The 16,554-nt window shown below is 34.7% G+C and overlaps 1 protein-coding gene across 5 annotated transcripts in view; it reads right to left on the reverse strand.

Moving 5' to 3' along the window:
- FRYL (FRY like transcription coactivator) overlaps window positions 1-16,554 on the reverse strand; it is a 159,528-nt gene that overhangs the window by 68,908 nt on the left and 74,066 nt on the right. For all 5 annotated transcript variants that reach the window (XM_077782834.1, XM_077782833.1, XM_021527755.3 and 2 more), the window contains 8 exons: window positions 13,219-13,358; window positions 12,644-12,740; window positions 12,017-12,096; window positions 11,447-11,527; window positions 10,814-10,982; window positions 9,871-9,963; window positions 6,235-6,333; window positions 4,733-4,834 (listed from right to left, as the gene is read on the reverse strand). In XM_077782834.1, the coding sequence (XP_077638960.1) occupies window positions 4,733-4,834; window positions 6,235-6,333; window positions 9,871-9,963; window positions 10,814-10,982; window positions 11,447-11,527; window positions 12,017-12,096; window positions 12,644-12,740; window positions 13,219-13,358 (861 nt within the window). The remainder of the gene's footprint in view (window positions 1-4,732; window positions 4,835-6,234; window positions 6,334-9,870; window positions 9,964-10,813; window positions 10,983-11,446; window positions 11,528-12,016; window positions 12,097-12,643; window positions 12,741-13,218; window positions 13,359-16,554) is intronic.

The following is a 16,554-nucleotide window of genomic DNA, read 5'->3' on the forward strand; positions in this document are numbered from 1 at the left end:
TTCTGGTTTTGGAAGCATCTTATTTTAAGAAAGCCTAAAAGCCTATCACAGAAGCAGAAGTGGTATTTCAAAGTAGGACCAACAAGTAATACACAAGACTGACTACCAGAATATTAGAGGGAATAACTTAACCCAGTTTGCATCAGTGATAATGCTGTTCTACCTTCCCTTCACACATAAATGTGTGCTGCCATCACCTCTGAATTAGCACCTATAACTAGGCAGTGGGTAAATTTAGGGGAGCGATCTGGATAAAATCTATCCAGTAAGAAGCTACACCTGTCCCTGGTTAATAGTCACACTGATAAATGTCTCACTACTCAGTTAATTTGCCTGCAGTGCTACTGTGAGGAGGAATAAAATGTAACTGTACCAGAGGAGAGACTGTGATAGCTTTGATTCTAATCAGCTTAAACAGCAAAAAACCCACAATATTATTACTCCTTGTATTTAATTTACAGGCCAACAATTACTGATTGTCAAAGCAGGTTGGGGAATTAATTGGTAAAAGTGTTAACAAAGTCTATCTGAAATGCATCTGGAAATGAGTAATGCTTCAATTTTCTAAATTCTGATATTCTACAGGGGAATTTAATTTACAGATCCAGAAGTAAACAAAAAAAAATTCAATCATCTAATAAAAAATTGTAGAGGTAGCAGATAGTTTAATATTGTGTAAACAATGTTCCATCTGTTAGCAGGTGTATAAACCAACAGAGCTATTTCTGAGTAGTCATGACAAAGTTTGTTTGTTATGAAGGAAAAAAAAGGAGCATATATAGAGGCATTCACCTTTTTAAAAGAGGAAATAAATTTTGCAGTACTTTTATTACTTTAAGCATTGAAAATTTTCATTATCATTTCCTATAATGAAGAGCTAAACAAATATGCTAGAAGAAAATTGCTTTTGGGGTCTTAATTACTGCATGTACACCTGGTGTTAAGATGTCAGTATTTTCTCTTAAACATTAGAGCAACTAGAATAAGGTATAGATGGCTATGTAATTCAACCTGGCAGAATTCTAGTCTTTTTTTAGATGATGTCTGTCAGATTTTAAGGTACTCTATATGGCTTGGGTTTTTTTTTAAACATACTTTTGTTTAAAATCCTAAAACTTTTTAACATAAATTTATTATGGTATCAGCAGACTATGAAAAAAAGTTGCCAGGAACAGTATCTGTTACAAAACCGAAAATATAAGAGCAAATTATGGTGGTTTTACATGACACATTAAAATGAGTCAATGAAACAAATCTCAATGATGGCAAGAAACAAAATAGCATTTTTTCCATGTTAGTCAAATGTAGTCACTTACTGAAGAAAGTACTTTTTAATACTGATGTTAAACTTTTCTTCTGTTCTGAACTAAAACAATTTCTACCTTTTAAAACCTGCAAAACCAACAGCGTAAAAGTCTTTCATGTTAGTGCATTGCAAGTTGTTACAGCAAATCAGTTTCACATTTTTTTATTGTGAAAATGTTTTCAGTTTGCTCACATGCAAGACACTTTTTGAAATGAAGTAACAGAAAAACCCATACATCTGAGTAGGTAGTTACTTCCAGAGGAAACATGCACTGCCGTTCAGGGAAACCAGCTGTGATATTAATAATCAATCTCACAAAGCCACACTTTCACACCCAAAGAAAAACTGGTATTAGACAATTTTCTGATCTTTCTCCTTTACTCCCTGGCAAGAGAAAAACATCTTTGAAACATTAGCTATTCTTAGTCCTATTGCTTCTAACAGTACTAGCAGCAATTTTACAAAGGAAGGAAAGCACAAAATAGAACAAACAACATAAAAAACCAAACCAAAAGTATTTACATGAGACAAAGCAACATTTCACTGAGTTACAACAACATATTATTAACTCACCTGCAGTGTTTCTATTTGTTTTCTGATACTGTTGTTAGATGGCATCTAAATAAAGCAATGTGAGACAGCAAAACATAACAAACATGAGAATGGAAGGCACATGCATGTTAGATGAAAAAAAGCTCAAAACCAACAGATAGCTGTCTAGCAAGGACTCTATTCAGTAGAAATAAAGAGCTTACTATAGTGGCAGTAAACAGTCCTTTAACTTTTAAGGTTTTGTGGTAACTGACTCTATAGATAAACTGTGAGAAAAAACCCATCAACCTCTTTTTCCAGCCAACAGTGGTGCAGAATGACAGACACTGCTCTCTCCCAGTTCTCTAGCTTTTTAAAATGTTCCTTCTTCCCTCCAGAAGAGGTAGTAAAGATACCACAACTCAGATTCATCCAAGAATTTATCAACTTTCTGACAAACTTGCTAGAATTATTCTGTGTAAATACTAGTCAAAAAAAGTAAGCAAAGTGTTTTATAATACTGACCCAGCCTTACTGTCTGCTGAACAAACTCAGAATTTTGCCTACACTACAGTGTGTTAAAACAGCCTGCTGGGCTCAGTGCTGAAACAGCATCCCAACAGATTTGTGGGACAAAGCCAACTATATATATATATATATATATAAACACCAGAAAAAAACCAACCTATTTATACACTCCTGGTCTCAACTGACTCTTACAACTCACTGATGTGCTATTTGCATTGGTCCAGACCACTAGGTTTGCTCCTTTCAGCAAGGCTAGGATGGTCTCCCCACACATTAAGCCTGCTTTGAGGAAAACTAAAGGCAATGTGCATTGAAACCCAGCACAGAGAGTTTACAAAGACCATAAATACTGCCAGGTTTAGGATTCAGAGCACTCTCAGGAGCATTATCAAATTTAATAAAGCACCAGAAGAAAAGGCAGGGTATGAACAAACTGCATGAGGTACTTTGGGGCCACTGCAAAGGTGTGAGTTTTCACAGCATGGCAAATGGGAAATGGCTCATTTCAGTCACCAACATGCCACATGGTGTTCATGGCTAAGGAAGAATTTGTACTGGGTACTCACCACAGAATAAAGAGAGCACCATGAATCCATGACCTACATTACCTCTTGGTGACTTGCTAGCATGCCAGTACTCTTCATAGAATATTCTGTGACAGACTCTAAGTGTGATCATTATTCCAATTCCTAATTCGTTAATTTTAACAAATACAGTGGGGGTAGATGAATCCTATTAGTGTTCTAAGTATCTCCTAGTAACACTCAAAATTACTTTATTAATAACAAGGACATTAGAGGCAATGGATTTGGAATTTCTCATTTCATTTTACATATTTAAATAACTCCAAATGAAATAATTTTAGTAATTAGAAAATCAGGAAATAAAATGAGGAAGGGGAAATCCAAAAGACTAAACTGCTGTGAAATTCAGATTTATAAATTAATGAGATTACTTATTACAGAGTGCATGCATTTAATTAGCTTCAGAAACAAAGGAACACATTAATTCATAAGACACATCAGGACAGTGGGGGTGTATTTTTCAAAATTAAGCTCAACAAAGTTTCTGAACAAGGTAGGCACCCACAAAACTTGATAGCATTTGGTGTGCCAAATTAAACCAAGCCAAAAAACTATCCTAAGGAACTCACTGATGGCATAGCATCATAACACTGCAAATTCTGAATTGCAGAAATTCATATGTGGAATTTCTGCTGAATAGAGCCTTACAGTAAATGTGTTAAGCTGTTAGTGGTTAACAAATCTAAGTAAAATATAAAATGCATGCTCAGCAAATACCAGTTAAATTCACTGGCATTTATAGTTTTAATACATCCATTACCAGCAATGGACATTATGCCAGAAAAAGGCAACTCCTAGATTGTAAGGAGTTTTTTTTAAAGCTTTAAAAACAAAAGCACAAGCAGCCTCCATAAGCAAAATAAACCACAAAAAAAAATCAAGGCAAATATTTCAAAAGAACTGCAATAATGTTAGATGAAAAATATACAGAACCCAACAAGCAACAGAAAGATGTGAAAGATGTTGTAAGAACAAAATGACCCAAAACAATCCAAGCAGCTAAACCGGTTTCCTTTTGACTTCATGCTGGTTTACAGATTTTATGAATAAGCTTCATAACTGTCACTCATAGATAACCAAAATCAGCGTTGTAAAGGAAGATCAAAGAATTTATTCACATTTTCAAAATCAACACATTAGGCAAAATCATGAATTATGTTAATCATAATCAAGGAAAGAACATGTACAATAACTACAAGAAAGCAACTGATTTGTAAGTATCTTGATGTCTTTACCAACCAATTGATGGTTACAATGATATCAACAGAAGGCACAAGTTAAAGGGACACTGTAATTGGTTTTTTAAAATTTGTATCACAGGCTGCAGATAAAACATCTTTTCTGGTTGCACAGTTCATTTTCTATTCCTTCAGAAAGTGAACAAGAGATAGACAGTTTGCAGTTCCTATACATTCTATTTAGAAGAGCAGACAAGACAATTATTTTCTCACATATAATTTTCACATAAAGAAATAAGGTTTGTACTTTCTCTGGCATTAATAGCCCTTATTAGCAGATACTTCTGCAGATTTTACTCAATAAAAATGATAATCCCCAAGGGGACCACATTTATTTTCCAACACAATATAGCATCACAAAAACTTAATACTATTAAGTTTAATACAGAGACTTGAAACATTTAATTTCTTTTTAGAAAAATATTTCAGTGTCCTTTTAAACAGCCAAATATTATTCATTGTTTATTTGGCACAAGAATGCTGAGAACATATTGTAATAAATGCTAGTGATTTGCAACAGTTCCTTAATTAAAAAGGATTCTTACCTTCAGATGTGACAAACAGTTCTGCAGGAAAACGTGCCAGTTATTTAAAAAAAACTGTTTCTGACTGACACACAACAGGCAGGTGATCAATGGATACAAAGCCTATGAGTAGGGGGGGAAAAAGAATTGATCAAATTGCTCTTTGTAGACCTCCTATGTGTTGTACATTGAGAATGAGACACAGCTGGTTGCTGCCTCTCACTCTCACAGTTTTGGCACTGCATGGCAGCCTCTCCCCTGCCCTGGGACACTCGTGCCAGGCACAGTGCCCTGGGTAACTCCTGAGTGCTGTAAGAGCTCCAGGGGACAGACTGGGGCAGTGGGACCAAGGTGAAGCTCATCCCCCAGCAAGGCCTGATCTCAAACAAGGGCTGAGAGCAGTCTTACCCTTCATACAATGTTCAGGCTTTTCCTGCAACTGCAAGACTCAATTCATATAGTTCTACATGCTGGGCAGGTGAACTGCCTCCAAGAATATTCAGGAAAAACATCAAGTCAGTAAAAACTCAGACAGGCTTTAGGTTGTCAGAAATGCTACTTCTACTCAAGATCTACTTTTAATGAAGAACAAACCACAATATAATTTATTTTAAATCTGTGAATATGCAAAGTATAATTTAGATTTGCTTTAGTAAGATAAGATTTGTTTAAGTACCACATACTTTTAACACATCATGGTGATTAGTACCAAATCTGACTGCAGCTTTTCTTGTTATGAAGCAAAACTGAAGGATGAGTAGGCAAATAGTACTCTTGATACATTTCTACCTTCATAAATAAAATTACATTTTGAATACTAATATCAACAACTTTATGTTACTCTTACATAAGGAGTTTAACCAGTACAATGATATATGCTTTATATGTGCAGCATACTACAAAGTAAAGTTTGTCCATAACATGAAAGTGGGAATAAAACATTTTAAATTCACTTGCATTTACTGAATGTGCTAACTGAAACACAAAAATTAACTCCACATTTTCAGCAAAGTGAAGTAAATCAACTTCAAACATGGCTGCCATAGTCATCAAAAATAACCAAATACTGCAAAAATAAAGAGATAATAAAAAAAAAAAATTGGAAAAAGAAAAACAAGGTGTATGCAGAGATGAGAGAACCAGGCAGAGCAGGGCTATTAAGAGGCTGCTATTTTACTGAAAAAACCTTGTCTGACATTTGCATCTTTTAATTAACCCTAATTTAAATATATTCAGACTTCCTGAATGCAAGAAAGGACATTAGGTTAAATAACTCTGCTAAAACCCACTAAAACAATCAAAACCAAGCACTGATTTCAAGATAATCTCACATGTGAGATAAGAGCACATATCTGCACGAAGAAACAAAGCAAAATTGGATGAAATGCACTGTGGGAATTTAATTATACTGAGATGTTAAGATTTAAATTAATATGGCTCGATAAGCTTTTCCTCATATAATGTACTAGCTTAGGAGCCTAAGTGAGCAAAAATGGAGGAGTTGAAATATTTCTTTAAAATACCAGCGAGTGCTTCTTTCTTGAACTCAATTCAAAGGTAGTCTGATAAAGCATCTCCACAAAATTTTTCAGACATGGCACATTCACTTCATTTTTAACAGCCTGTTAAAAAAAAAACCAAAAAAACCCACAAATTAATGGGCTTAAAAATTTACACAGAAAGCAATTTAAATATACATTAAGATGTCTATTAATTCAGAACCATTCAAAAGTTAAATTTCACATTAGGAAAGTATTTGAGTATATTTATCTGAAATATAAACAGAAGCATAAGAAATCATGCCATACACTACAACCATATGGTTAAAATTAACAGTTAAAGCAAACATACAAAAAGCTCCACCCCAACAAAACAGTCCATTAAAATAAACTGCTTTAGGAATGTAGTCTCTATTCCACACTTAAAGAAGAAAATGTATTTGATATCAACTAAAAAAAACACTACGCTGAAGATCTTCATATGCATATTTACATTTATTCAAAAAATTAGTATCTGTAACCTTCACAGAAGAAAACTGTTCCTGTTTTCTTCTTTGTTTTAATAGTGAAAACTGTAAAGTTAAGAAAAAAACAACAGGATTACCAGTCAACCAATCATTCAAGTTATCTTTGCTCAGCTTTCAGAATTAATGGAACATACATGGAGCCCTACATCCTTCTGACCCACTCTGTTCTTGCACATATAACAGGTTTCCTTCCACAATCCAGGCAGCTACCATCCTTTTTATTGAAAACTCTGCAAGGCTTCTCTCTGGATCCCCTGGATGATCTATTTAAACACTATTCTCTGTTTTAAGCTGTTTCTGCTTTATTTATCAAATTGAGGGGTGGGGTGTTGGAGACTGAAATGGCTTTTTTTGAAGAGGTCCTCTGTACATACAATTTCCTTACAGCATATGATAATTTTTGTTATTTTGATTATTTATAGTTATTAATGCTACATAAACATTATATCTACTAACACTACACAAAGAAAAATCATGTCCATCTTGCTAAGAACACTCTAAAACCTTCATGATGTAGAAGCCCAAAAATAGCACGTATCTCTGTAATGTGTACAGATCCACAAAAAAAGAACTGAGAAAGTAGTTACGATTTAAATCACTTCCTATGTACCAAATTATTTCTCTTTTACTATTCTTAGGCTATGGGCTGATTAGTACTCTGCTAGCTCCACATGAGAAATCAGTCAGTTGTTGTCACCACTGCATTGTTGCTTTGGGATGTAACCTTAGGCTTTCAGAGCAGCCCTAACTTCCCCGCTATAAAATATACTGTGATTCACCATACCTGCAGGGTCCAAATCAGGTCAGGTTTCTTAAAATGCCTGAATGACTAAGCAAGAGAATGACAGTAAGGAAGTCGCAATGCTGAAACCCAACAGCTTCCTCACTTGAGTGATTTTCTGTATCCAAGATACAGAAAAATCTACATTCAATTCCTTCAGCTGCATCAAAAATATTCAAACTTGCATCTCATATCTTCCAAGAGAATGACTAACCTGCTCAACTGCACCTCAGCCTGGGAGTGAGCTCTGAGTTTCTGTTTAAGAAGCTCCATTTGTATGAAATGATTAGAGACTCAGTGAGTCAGAAGGAAAGATCAAGCCTCCCTCCCCAGCTGTCTGAAGCACTGATTCAGGCTGTGCTCGTAGGAAGGGATCACACAGCAGCACTGTGCTCTGCACAGCCCATGCTCATGCCTCCGCCCTTGTCAGAGGATAGTCCCAGCTCCCAAATGCTGCTTCTTCCTCCTTATTTCAAGGGCACTTTTCACCACGTTTATGATTCTGCAAACTAATATTTGCATTTACCTAAATGCTAAGTAGTTTCACTCAGCACTCCCACTCCAACTGCCAAGAGACTATGAAATTCAAAATGACAAAATGTGTTCACTCTTTAATAGGGAAGAAATTCTTCGGTTCTTCTCTAGAAGAGTGTAAGTATGTCTGGGTAAGATCAAAACTTCTTCCCATAAATAGTTACTACTAGAAACACCTCTTCCTAGTTATGTCTTATAAGATTGTCTTCTTTGTAATTTAAAAGTAATTAGAAAAACCCCAAACCTCCAGGAAGACCAAACCTAACCAATCAACCAACAACAGCCAAACAAAACTTACAAACACACAAAAATCCCGCAAAACAAACAAACAAACAAACAAAACCAAACCAAGAAACCTCCTCAAAAAAGGGGTTTTTGACACCAAGACTGACACCATGGAAAAGAAAGAAGCATTTCCCCAGGGCAAGTAAACCATTTAAAAGAGGATGAAGAACTCAGAGAGAATTATCTTTCTCCTATAATTTTGCTCAGATGGGACACCCACCCAGCATGCTACTCTGTAGATCCTATTCTACAAAACAAGAGCTACATGTCCCAATTTTCCATTCATAGCAAGCTGTGTCCCTATAGTCTATGTGGCAACACAGAGCCAGAAAGAGCCATTTTTTGGGACTGCATGTCAAACAGTGTGGCCTGGCATCTACTAATAGAACTAGCATTTTAGACAACAATCCTAGAAAGTATCAATCTACTATGATGAAATTAACTGAGCTTGTGGTAAATGGTCAACTTGAATTCCACTCAGGTGCCATAATTTCTTCTTGACCTGTTGAACAAGCTTCACAAAACCAAGCAAAGCAGCCTGGTAGGAAACAGAGCCTGTCTTGATGGAAACATTCTCACTAGCAGCATTACAGGCACAGTACATCTAACAGTGGGATGATAATGAGGTTTTTTTTCCTTGTTCATGGTTGCTGTGTGAAATTTCTACTTTTTGATTTAAAACACACACAGGAGATGACTGACTGTTCTTCCACTTAAAGAATTAAATCCAGTGGACATTCGCCTCTACAAATTATTTTTATTTAATTTGCCAAAACCTACATTCTTCCTTCCTGCATAAGAGTTCACACTCTCTTTATCAAACTGTAAAAATGTTACACAGCTTACTACAGAAAGAACTTAAAGGTTTCAGCTAATAAAGAAAAGTCAACAAGACCCTTGAGCAAAGAAATATTAAACCAAGGAAATCTGAATTTTTAAGAGCATGTATAAAATTATATAATGCTCTGGTAACAAAGGTATCTAGAAAACAGAAAATTCTTTAAAGTTTTGGAAAAACTTTAGAAACTAGCTAACACACGAGCCAACTTATTTCTCTTTAAGACTGTGAAGGTGCTTGTAATCTAACAGTCACAGAATGGTTTGTGTTGGAGGGGACATTATAAATAATTTAGTTTTAACTCCCCCCTCTGCTGTGGGCAGGGACGCCTTTCACTAGACCAGGTTGCTCAGAGTCACATCCAACCTGGTATTGAACACTTCCAGGGATGGGGCATCCACAACTTCTCTGGGCAACCTGTGCCAGTGCCTCACCTCCCTATGAGTAAAGAAATTCTTCCTAGAACCTAATCGAATCCTACCCTCCTTCAGTTTAAAGCCCTTCTCCTTTGTTCTATCACTACATGCCCTTGTAAAAGGTCCCTTTTCAGCCTCCTTGTAAGCCCTCCTCGCTACCAGATGTCTTTCTGAATCTATAGAAATTTCAAATTTTCAGGATTAATTGAAGAATTTTAATAATGAGAACCCAATTGGAAGTGGGAGGAACAGTATGGCAGAGGAGATTAAAATACTTACAGCAGCTACAGGTATGAGAATTTCCACAAACAAACCAGCAAGTGCATGTTTTATATCTTTATCTTTTACTTCCAGGAAGTACTGAGCACACTCCTAAGTAAGAAAACATTAGAAAAATATTTAGAAAAAAAGAGTACAAATGTAACTACGCCATAAAAACCACTAGCAGTCTAACATTCATTGTCTGTTTTAATTTAGAATATGCAATGTATTTGAGTTAGTTTTATATTCCTTAGCAGTATCAATTTCACAAAACATAAGAAACTTTAAAACCTATTTGCCCAGCAATACACCTCAATGAATTGAAAGGAGAACATTTGTAATACCATATAGCTATTTACTTTTTACTCAGAATATTGAGTACTCAGAATACAAAATAATATAAATATGCACATTTTCCCTCAGATTATTTTGAAGCTTAAAAAATTTTAATGCTTACCTCTATTAAAATGATTGGAAAATTGTATTTTATTTTTATACATCAGTTTTTATTTTCAAAGGAATTTGATGCAAAGAAAATTAAAGATAATTAAATATGCCATACACAAGAAATAATCCATAGTGAAGTGTTTTTAAAGAAAAGTATGTCTTGGCATCTCATCTGTTAAAAAATTATGTGTCAAGTAATTCTTTTCCTTTAATATACTGCCTTTCATAAAGACAGAAAATTATTTGATTGCTGCCCATTTTCATTCAGTCTTAAATTCATATATTAGAGGTTTGACACACTACTAAGGCAATTGTGAGAGGTTTCTCCTGATGAGAGGCACTCACAACCTGTAGAGAAACAAGTAATTCACACCTCTGAAAAATTAGGAACAAAAAAGGATGAAGGATGGCACACAAGTAGAGGAGGTGATTGATCACAGCAAGTGTCATTGTAACTTCATGACTTAAGCATTTAAAATTATACTCATTTCAGTTTTCTGTAGCATTTATTTACCTGCATGAACTGAAATGATGCTTCAAAATCCTCCACAGGATACATCTTTACTCGAAAAAACTTCATTCCCATAATCAAACTGATGATACTCTGTACTACATGAGGACTCTGTTCTTTCTGACGCAGTTCCTTTAATTCAGTGACAAACTTCTTCCTAACAGCTTGAAACCTGAACAAGGGATACAGATAGCAATTATTTGCATTCTTTGTTACTTTTGTATGAGGTTGATTATTTTGAAGCAATTTCTCCAGTCTGTAACAATAACAGCAGCTACTATATGAGAAAAATAAGGGAGATGAAACCCTGGTACTTCAAATCTAGGCATTTAAAAGTGCCTACAATGATCAGTACATTAGAATGTACCAGTGAAGTAAACAACAGCTGACTGACACAGGGCCTCCTTTCCATGCCCTAACAAGCTGACTGCAAAGCAATTGTACAAAAGATTTTTTTCTTGATTTGTTCATATTTTTTTTGCTGGAACATCAGACAGACAAAACACACTACAATTGACTACATTTGACCCTTACAGGATTATCAACTGGGGACATGAATAGATTCCACTATATCAAATAGTCTTTAAGTTTCCATTGGTCTGTCCCTAAACACAAAGAATCAGAGACTGAACTTACTTTGATTGAGCAAGAACCCCTGTCACTTCTGCATATAAGTCTGCAATAATATGCACATTCCCAGTGTTGGTTCCTGAATACCTAAGGAGGAAAAAAAAATTTAAAAAATAAACACAATAAAGAAAAAGAAAACTCATTAAAAACAACTTTGCAAGTTCTCAATTACAAACAAAAAATTTGTCCCTTAGCAGGCAAATTATTACCATAAAAACAATTAAATTCAAACATGAAATGCATGGGTGACATTTAAAGTAATGTACTTGCATTTTTTTATTTCAAAAGAAATGTATTCTGGATAGAAACTTTACTATATTTATCCAAACTCAGACTTTTCTTACTGCGTCTGAGGATGCAAATCATTCTGTATATTCTAAGCAAAATAAACTCAGTGCTGCATTGAACACCGCTGTGTTCCTTCAAGATGTGTTTTCAATTGAAAGACATCGACTCATGTTCATTCACACTGGTATTATCACCAACATGTTACATGTGAGGCAAAGGAAAGCAATCACAACAAAGAAGCACAGGCTGGTAATACAAATTATTTTAAATTACACAAGTAAAACTTACCCTTCCTTATGTTTAAAGTGCTTAAAAGCCAAGTTTAGAACTTCATGTACTAAAGGATCTGGCACTGGATGAACAGGTATCTGAAATGCAAATATCACTTACATGTATGTAGCACCTATAGATACATGCATATATAAAGCAAATAAACAGTACTGTGAGATGCCCTGGAGAAATCTCTCCCACCAGTGTCCAAGGACACATGCTTTGCTGGCATATATCAAGCTAATTGTGCAATATACAATTTTCCACAATCTGCATTGGCATACTTAGCCAAATAAGAATAATTTTAACGTGACATTTTAACCTCATTATCTATAAATTTCAACCTGTATTTCAACAACATTTAAGTTGACAAAGCATACTGAACATAAATTACATGCTATTTTTTACAGTTCTGCTTTTTGTAATAGAGCAGCAGCTTTCCAAGACACATGAACTGAGATAATGCAGGCATGTAAAAAAAGGCAGGAGAGGCCAAAGGCTTTATGTAATTGAGAGCATAATTACAGCCTTGCATATGCTCATCATAGATGTTCTAGTTTTTAAAATAAAAATTTAAAGGAGATTATCAAAACCAACATTACAAGCAAAATACAAAAAATAATTTGCCAAAGCAGAAGATCTTACCTGTTTTAGAACCTCTATTAAAACTAAACAAAAAATGAAATCTACAGCTAAGTCCCTCCTTTCAAGTAGATAATCTCTTTCACGTTGTTGGTCATCCCTAAAATCAAATCAAGAACACAGGTATCAGACACATGACTGAACACAAATATTGCAGAGACAAGGACTGCATTGTTTTTCATGCAATCACTTTTGCAGATGTATATAAAATGGATAAATGGATAGGTGGAAAGACTTGGAGGTTTGGCACAGTACTGACATCTTTCCCCCTCTCCTGAAAGGACCTGCCAATAATTAAAGAAAAAAGAAAAAAAAAAAAAAGAAAAAAGATAAACTAGCTTAGAATTAGCAGTATCCAACTTCCTTCTGTATATCCACACCAAAACCATTAAGTCACTTCATGTATATCATCTACACAAGTTAAATACACTACCTTAAAGATGTCTGTGTTTTTTCTACACAAGTTTAGGCAAGGACAAATCCAAATACAACATACTTGTCACAGAAGTACAAGGTACACATTTTCTTATGTGAAAGCACACAAAAATCAAACAGACTTCTGCAAGGAAGATTCTTACCCCTTTGATTTTGTGCTTGACCGAGGTCTATACTCATAAGATTCATCTTCTGTTCCATTTTGGCGTCTGTACCAGTCAAACAAGGTGCGTAGTAAGGAGGGGAGACAGTGCTCTGCTACTGAGCTCATAGAGCTTATCAACTGAAAGAGTAAGAAAAATACTTTAGCCTGATATAGCAATGAAAATCTTACAGTTTAATAAATCTTTCAAATTGTTTTTTAATGTTAAAAACCATATATCACATAACTTCACAAAGTGGCAACTTTATATTCATTTTCACCTAGGACAATTACTGTAAATATTACACACTAAGTCAATTATTAAAATAAATTTAAGTAAAGTGTTCCAAAGCTCACAGGGATCAAAAAATGACAAATTTATAGACATGTAACATGTATAAAATCATTGAGAAAACAAAAGCAGAGGTTTCAGGATGTCCCTGAATGTAGCTGTATGTACGTCTGAAGTATACACACCTTCACATCACAAATGACAAGAGCCAACCCTCCTAAACTGAAGAATTTTATACCTTTTAAAAAAACCTAGTTCTTTGGTTGTTATGTAAACAAAAATAAGAGCATTTTAGATATTCTACATTGCCTGTAATACATTTGACTAGTCTGGGTCTCAAGAAATATTTACTTTTAGTATAGCGTATGAGTATATACCCTTATCTTCTGCTTCCTTTCAGAAAATCTGTAGAAGTAGAAAATTCATCTGTACAACAGATGTGGCAATAGAAACCATTATAGAAGGAAGACTTTAGAATGTTATTAAACTTAAATTATCTAAGCTTCCCTTAACTAAAAACTTAAGAGAACTCCTAAGTACCCCAGCTTGGAAAGGAGAAGAATGACTGAAGATAGCAAAATGCCATTATAAACTTGCTCCCAGGAGGCAGAAGGGAGCAAGCCCATTCCCTAAACAGAGGCTGGAATGGGAAAGTTACCATGTTGCTCACTGATGCCATGTGTTACCTACCTTTTGGATCTTTCAAATAAGGTTTAAATAGAAGCCATGCTCAGGCTCTAACATCTATTATTCACTATTCCAGGTAACAATACAATATTATGCCATTACATGCTCTGATATAATATTAATGCAGTTATTTCTTTTTCCTCATTTGAAGCATGTTGGGGTTTTAGGTTTGTGGAAGGGATGGGGACAAGTTAACCACAGGCAAACCTCAGAAGGACCTCTTTTAATCTTCTGAATACATTACTTCAGCTTGTTAATTAGTCAGTTATTCAAGTCACAAGAATTAAATAGTGCTCTGAACTGATATATTTATTAGCAGTAGGAAAATAAGCAAGCTGCATTTTAAGCTTTACTAAACCTTTTCCTTAGGTTTTCCTGCAGGTTTACAGAGTTTAACAATACTAATACCATTCATAGATGATCATAAAAGTAGTTAGGCAATTTATATTGGCTTCCACAGAAACAAGCATGTATCATACACATTTAAAAATGTCACTGGTAAAATGCTAAACCCAGAAACTACTGGTATAATAAAGCATTTTCCTCTTGAAAAATAAAAAGTTTTAAACAATAATTATTTATTTCCTGCCTAGTTTTGCATTCTTTGTATTCTAATGAAAAGGCCCTGGAATCACCAGGAAGATGATATCTTTGCTAATACTGCATGTCTTCTAAGCAGAACATCAGCTATGTTTCATTTTAAATAATTACTACACTGCCTGGATACTAAATTCAAAATCATCCTATATTAAAAACAATCTCTCTTATATAGAAGATATATTTCTTATACAAGAAAACTCTTTTTATTTTAGCCTTACATTATGCCTAGGTTGAAAGCAGCAATCCAGACAAAGTGTTCCTGTAATACCCAGGAGGACAGGGCTGCAATAGATATGACGTATACTTCACTTCCTCAGAATGAAACAGCAAATCCTGCTCAAGTCTTAAAGGCTGTAACATACTGCTAATTGCTTCACATAACATATTCAACAGCACAGTGAGAGGTAAAAAGAGAGAAGCAAAATTAAGTAAGATGCTAAAGCACAAATTCCAGCTTTAGCCAAAATCCTGAAAACGTTCCTCAAGTTGTGCTTAATCATTAACAAGCCTGAACCTCACATACATCTGCTTTCAGTCACTGAGAAGGTCAACACAGGCTTCTGTGTGATCATAAAGTTTTGATGTCTTAGGACAAGAGTAGGAAATTGCCAAGTATGTTTCCTACAACAAGCAAAAAAAAAAGAAACACACAGGCTATTTCAGTTTCAAGCTGTACAAGCAAAAATATTTTAAGAAATGCAATATATGTTCTATAAAAAATCTCCTGTCTGGTAGCTTCCTGATGATATCCTAGGAATGATAAAGGGAAAGCACTGGTACTAAAATGCTACAATTTTTAACAGTTCATGAGTGTATCAACATACAGATTTCCTTCTCCTTTTCCAAAATTTCACCTGTTTTAGCTGAATTTATATTATCATTCCAATTAAGATATCAAATGACAAACAGAAGATTTCTGCTGTTTGAAAATTAAAAGCTATTGATTTTTCAAACTTGTTTTAATAGCAGCTCTCTTGGTCTGGTTATGTTTCTAACAAAAATAACTTATAATCCCATTAAATGCTATTTTACTTTTCATTAGAGGGACAGACAACACTACATGCCTTCCTCCTCCATCCCTCTTCTCATCACTTACTGAGCTGAGAGAACAAGTCTTAATTAGGTACCACCTTAGTCCCAGGGCCCTCTTGTGTTCCAAGCACACTCTCTTTATTCACAAAGTACAACGCTTACTAGCTCAGACCCCATTATTGGTACATTATAGGTAAAGCCATTTTTAGACTCAGATTCTTGGCTCCATAAAGACCTCTGGGTGAACAAGGTTGGCCCAGCAACAGCTCTAGCTTCTCTGCTGGATGCTGTGACTTCTGGATCCTCCTCATTCCCACATTTTGCCAATCACTTTTTTAATCTGTAATCTTCTCCACTGCTGAAGAATTGTTCTCAATAAGGGTTTTATACAGCAAGCAATGAACAGAGACACACAGTCTTAATTCTTTTTGCCAAACAATGTGCAAAATTCCCTAATAAAGTTCATAATCCCAGCCATTCAGGTATGTCTAAAGCAGTTATTCAGTTGCAATAAAGTTCATATCTTGACTTCAAAGTAGATTAAAAATAACAAAAGAACAAAATAAGAACTCTCACACACACACATATATATATATACAAAAAACGTTTTGATTTTATATATATATATATAATCTAAACTTTTAAAAAAAAAAACTATTTTCAGGAAAATTAATTTCTTTATACATCATAAAATTTTAAAAGTTACATGTTCTATTTTTTATTTCT

Source organism: Lonchura striata, chromosome 4 (assembly GCF_046129695.1).
Source record: "Lonchura striata isolate bLonStr1 chromosome 4, bLonStr1.mat, whole genome shotgun sequence".
NCBI lineage: Eukaryota > Metazoa > Chordata > Aves > Passeriformes > Estrildidae > Lonchura > Lonchura striata.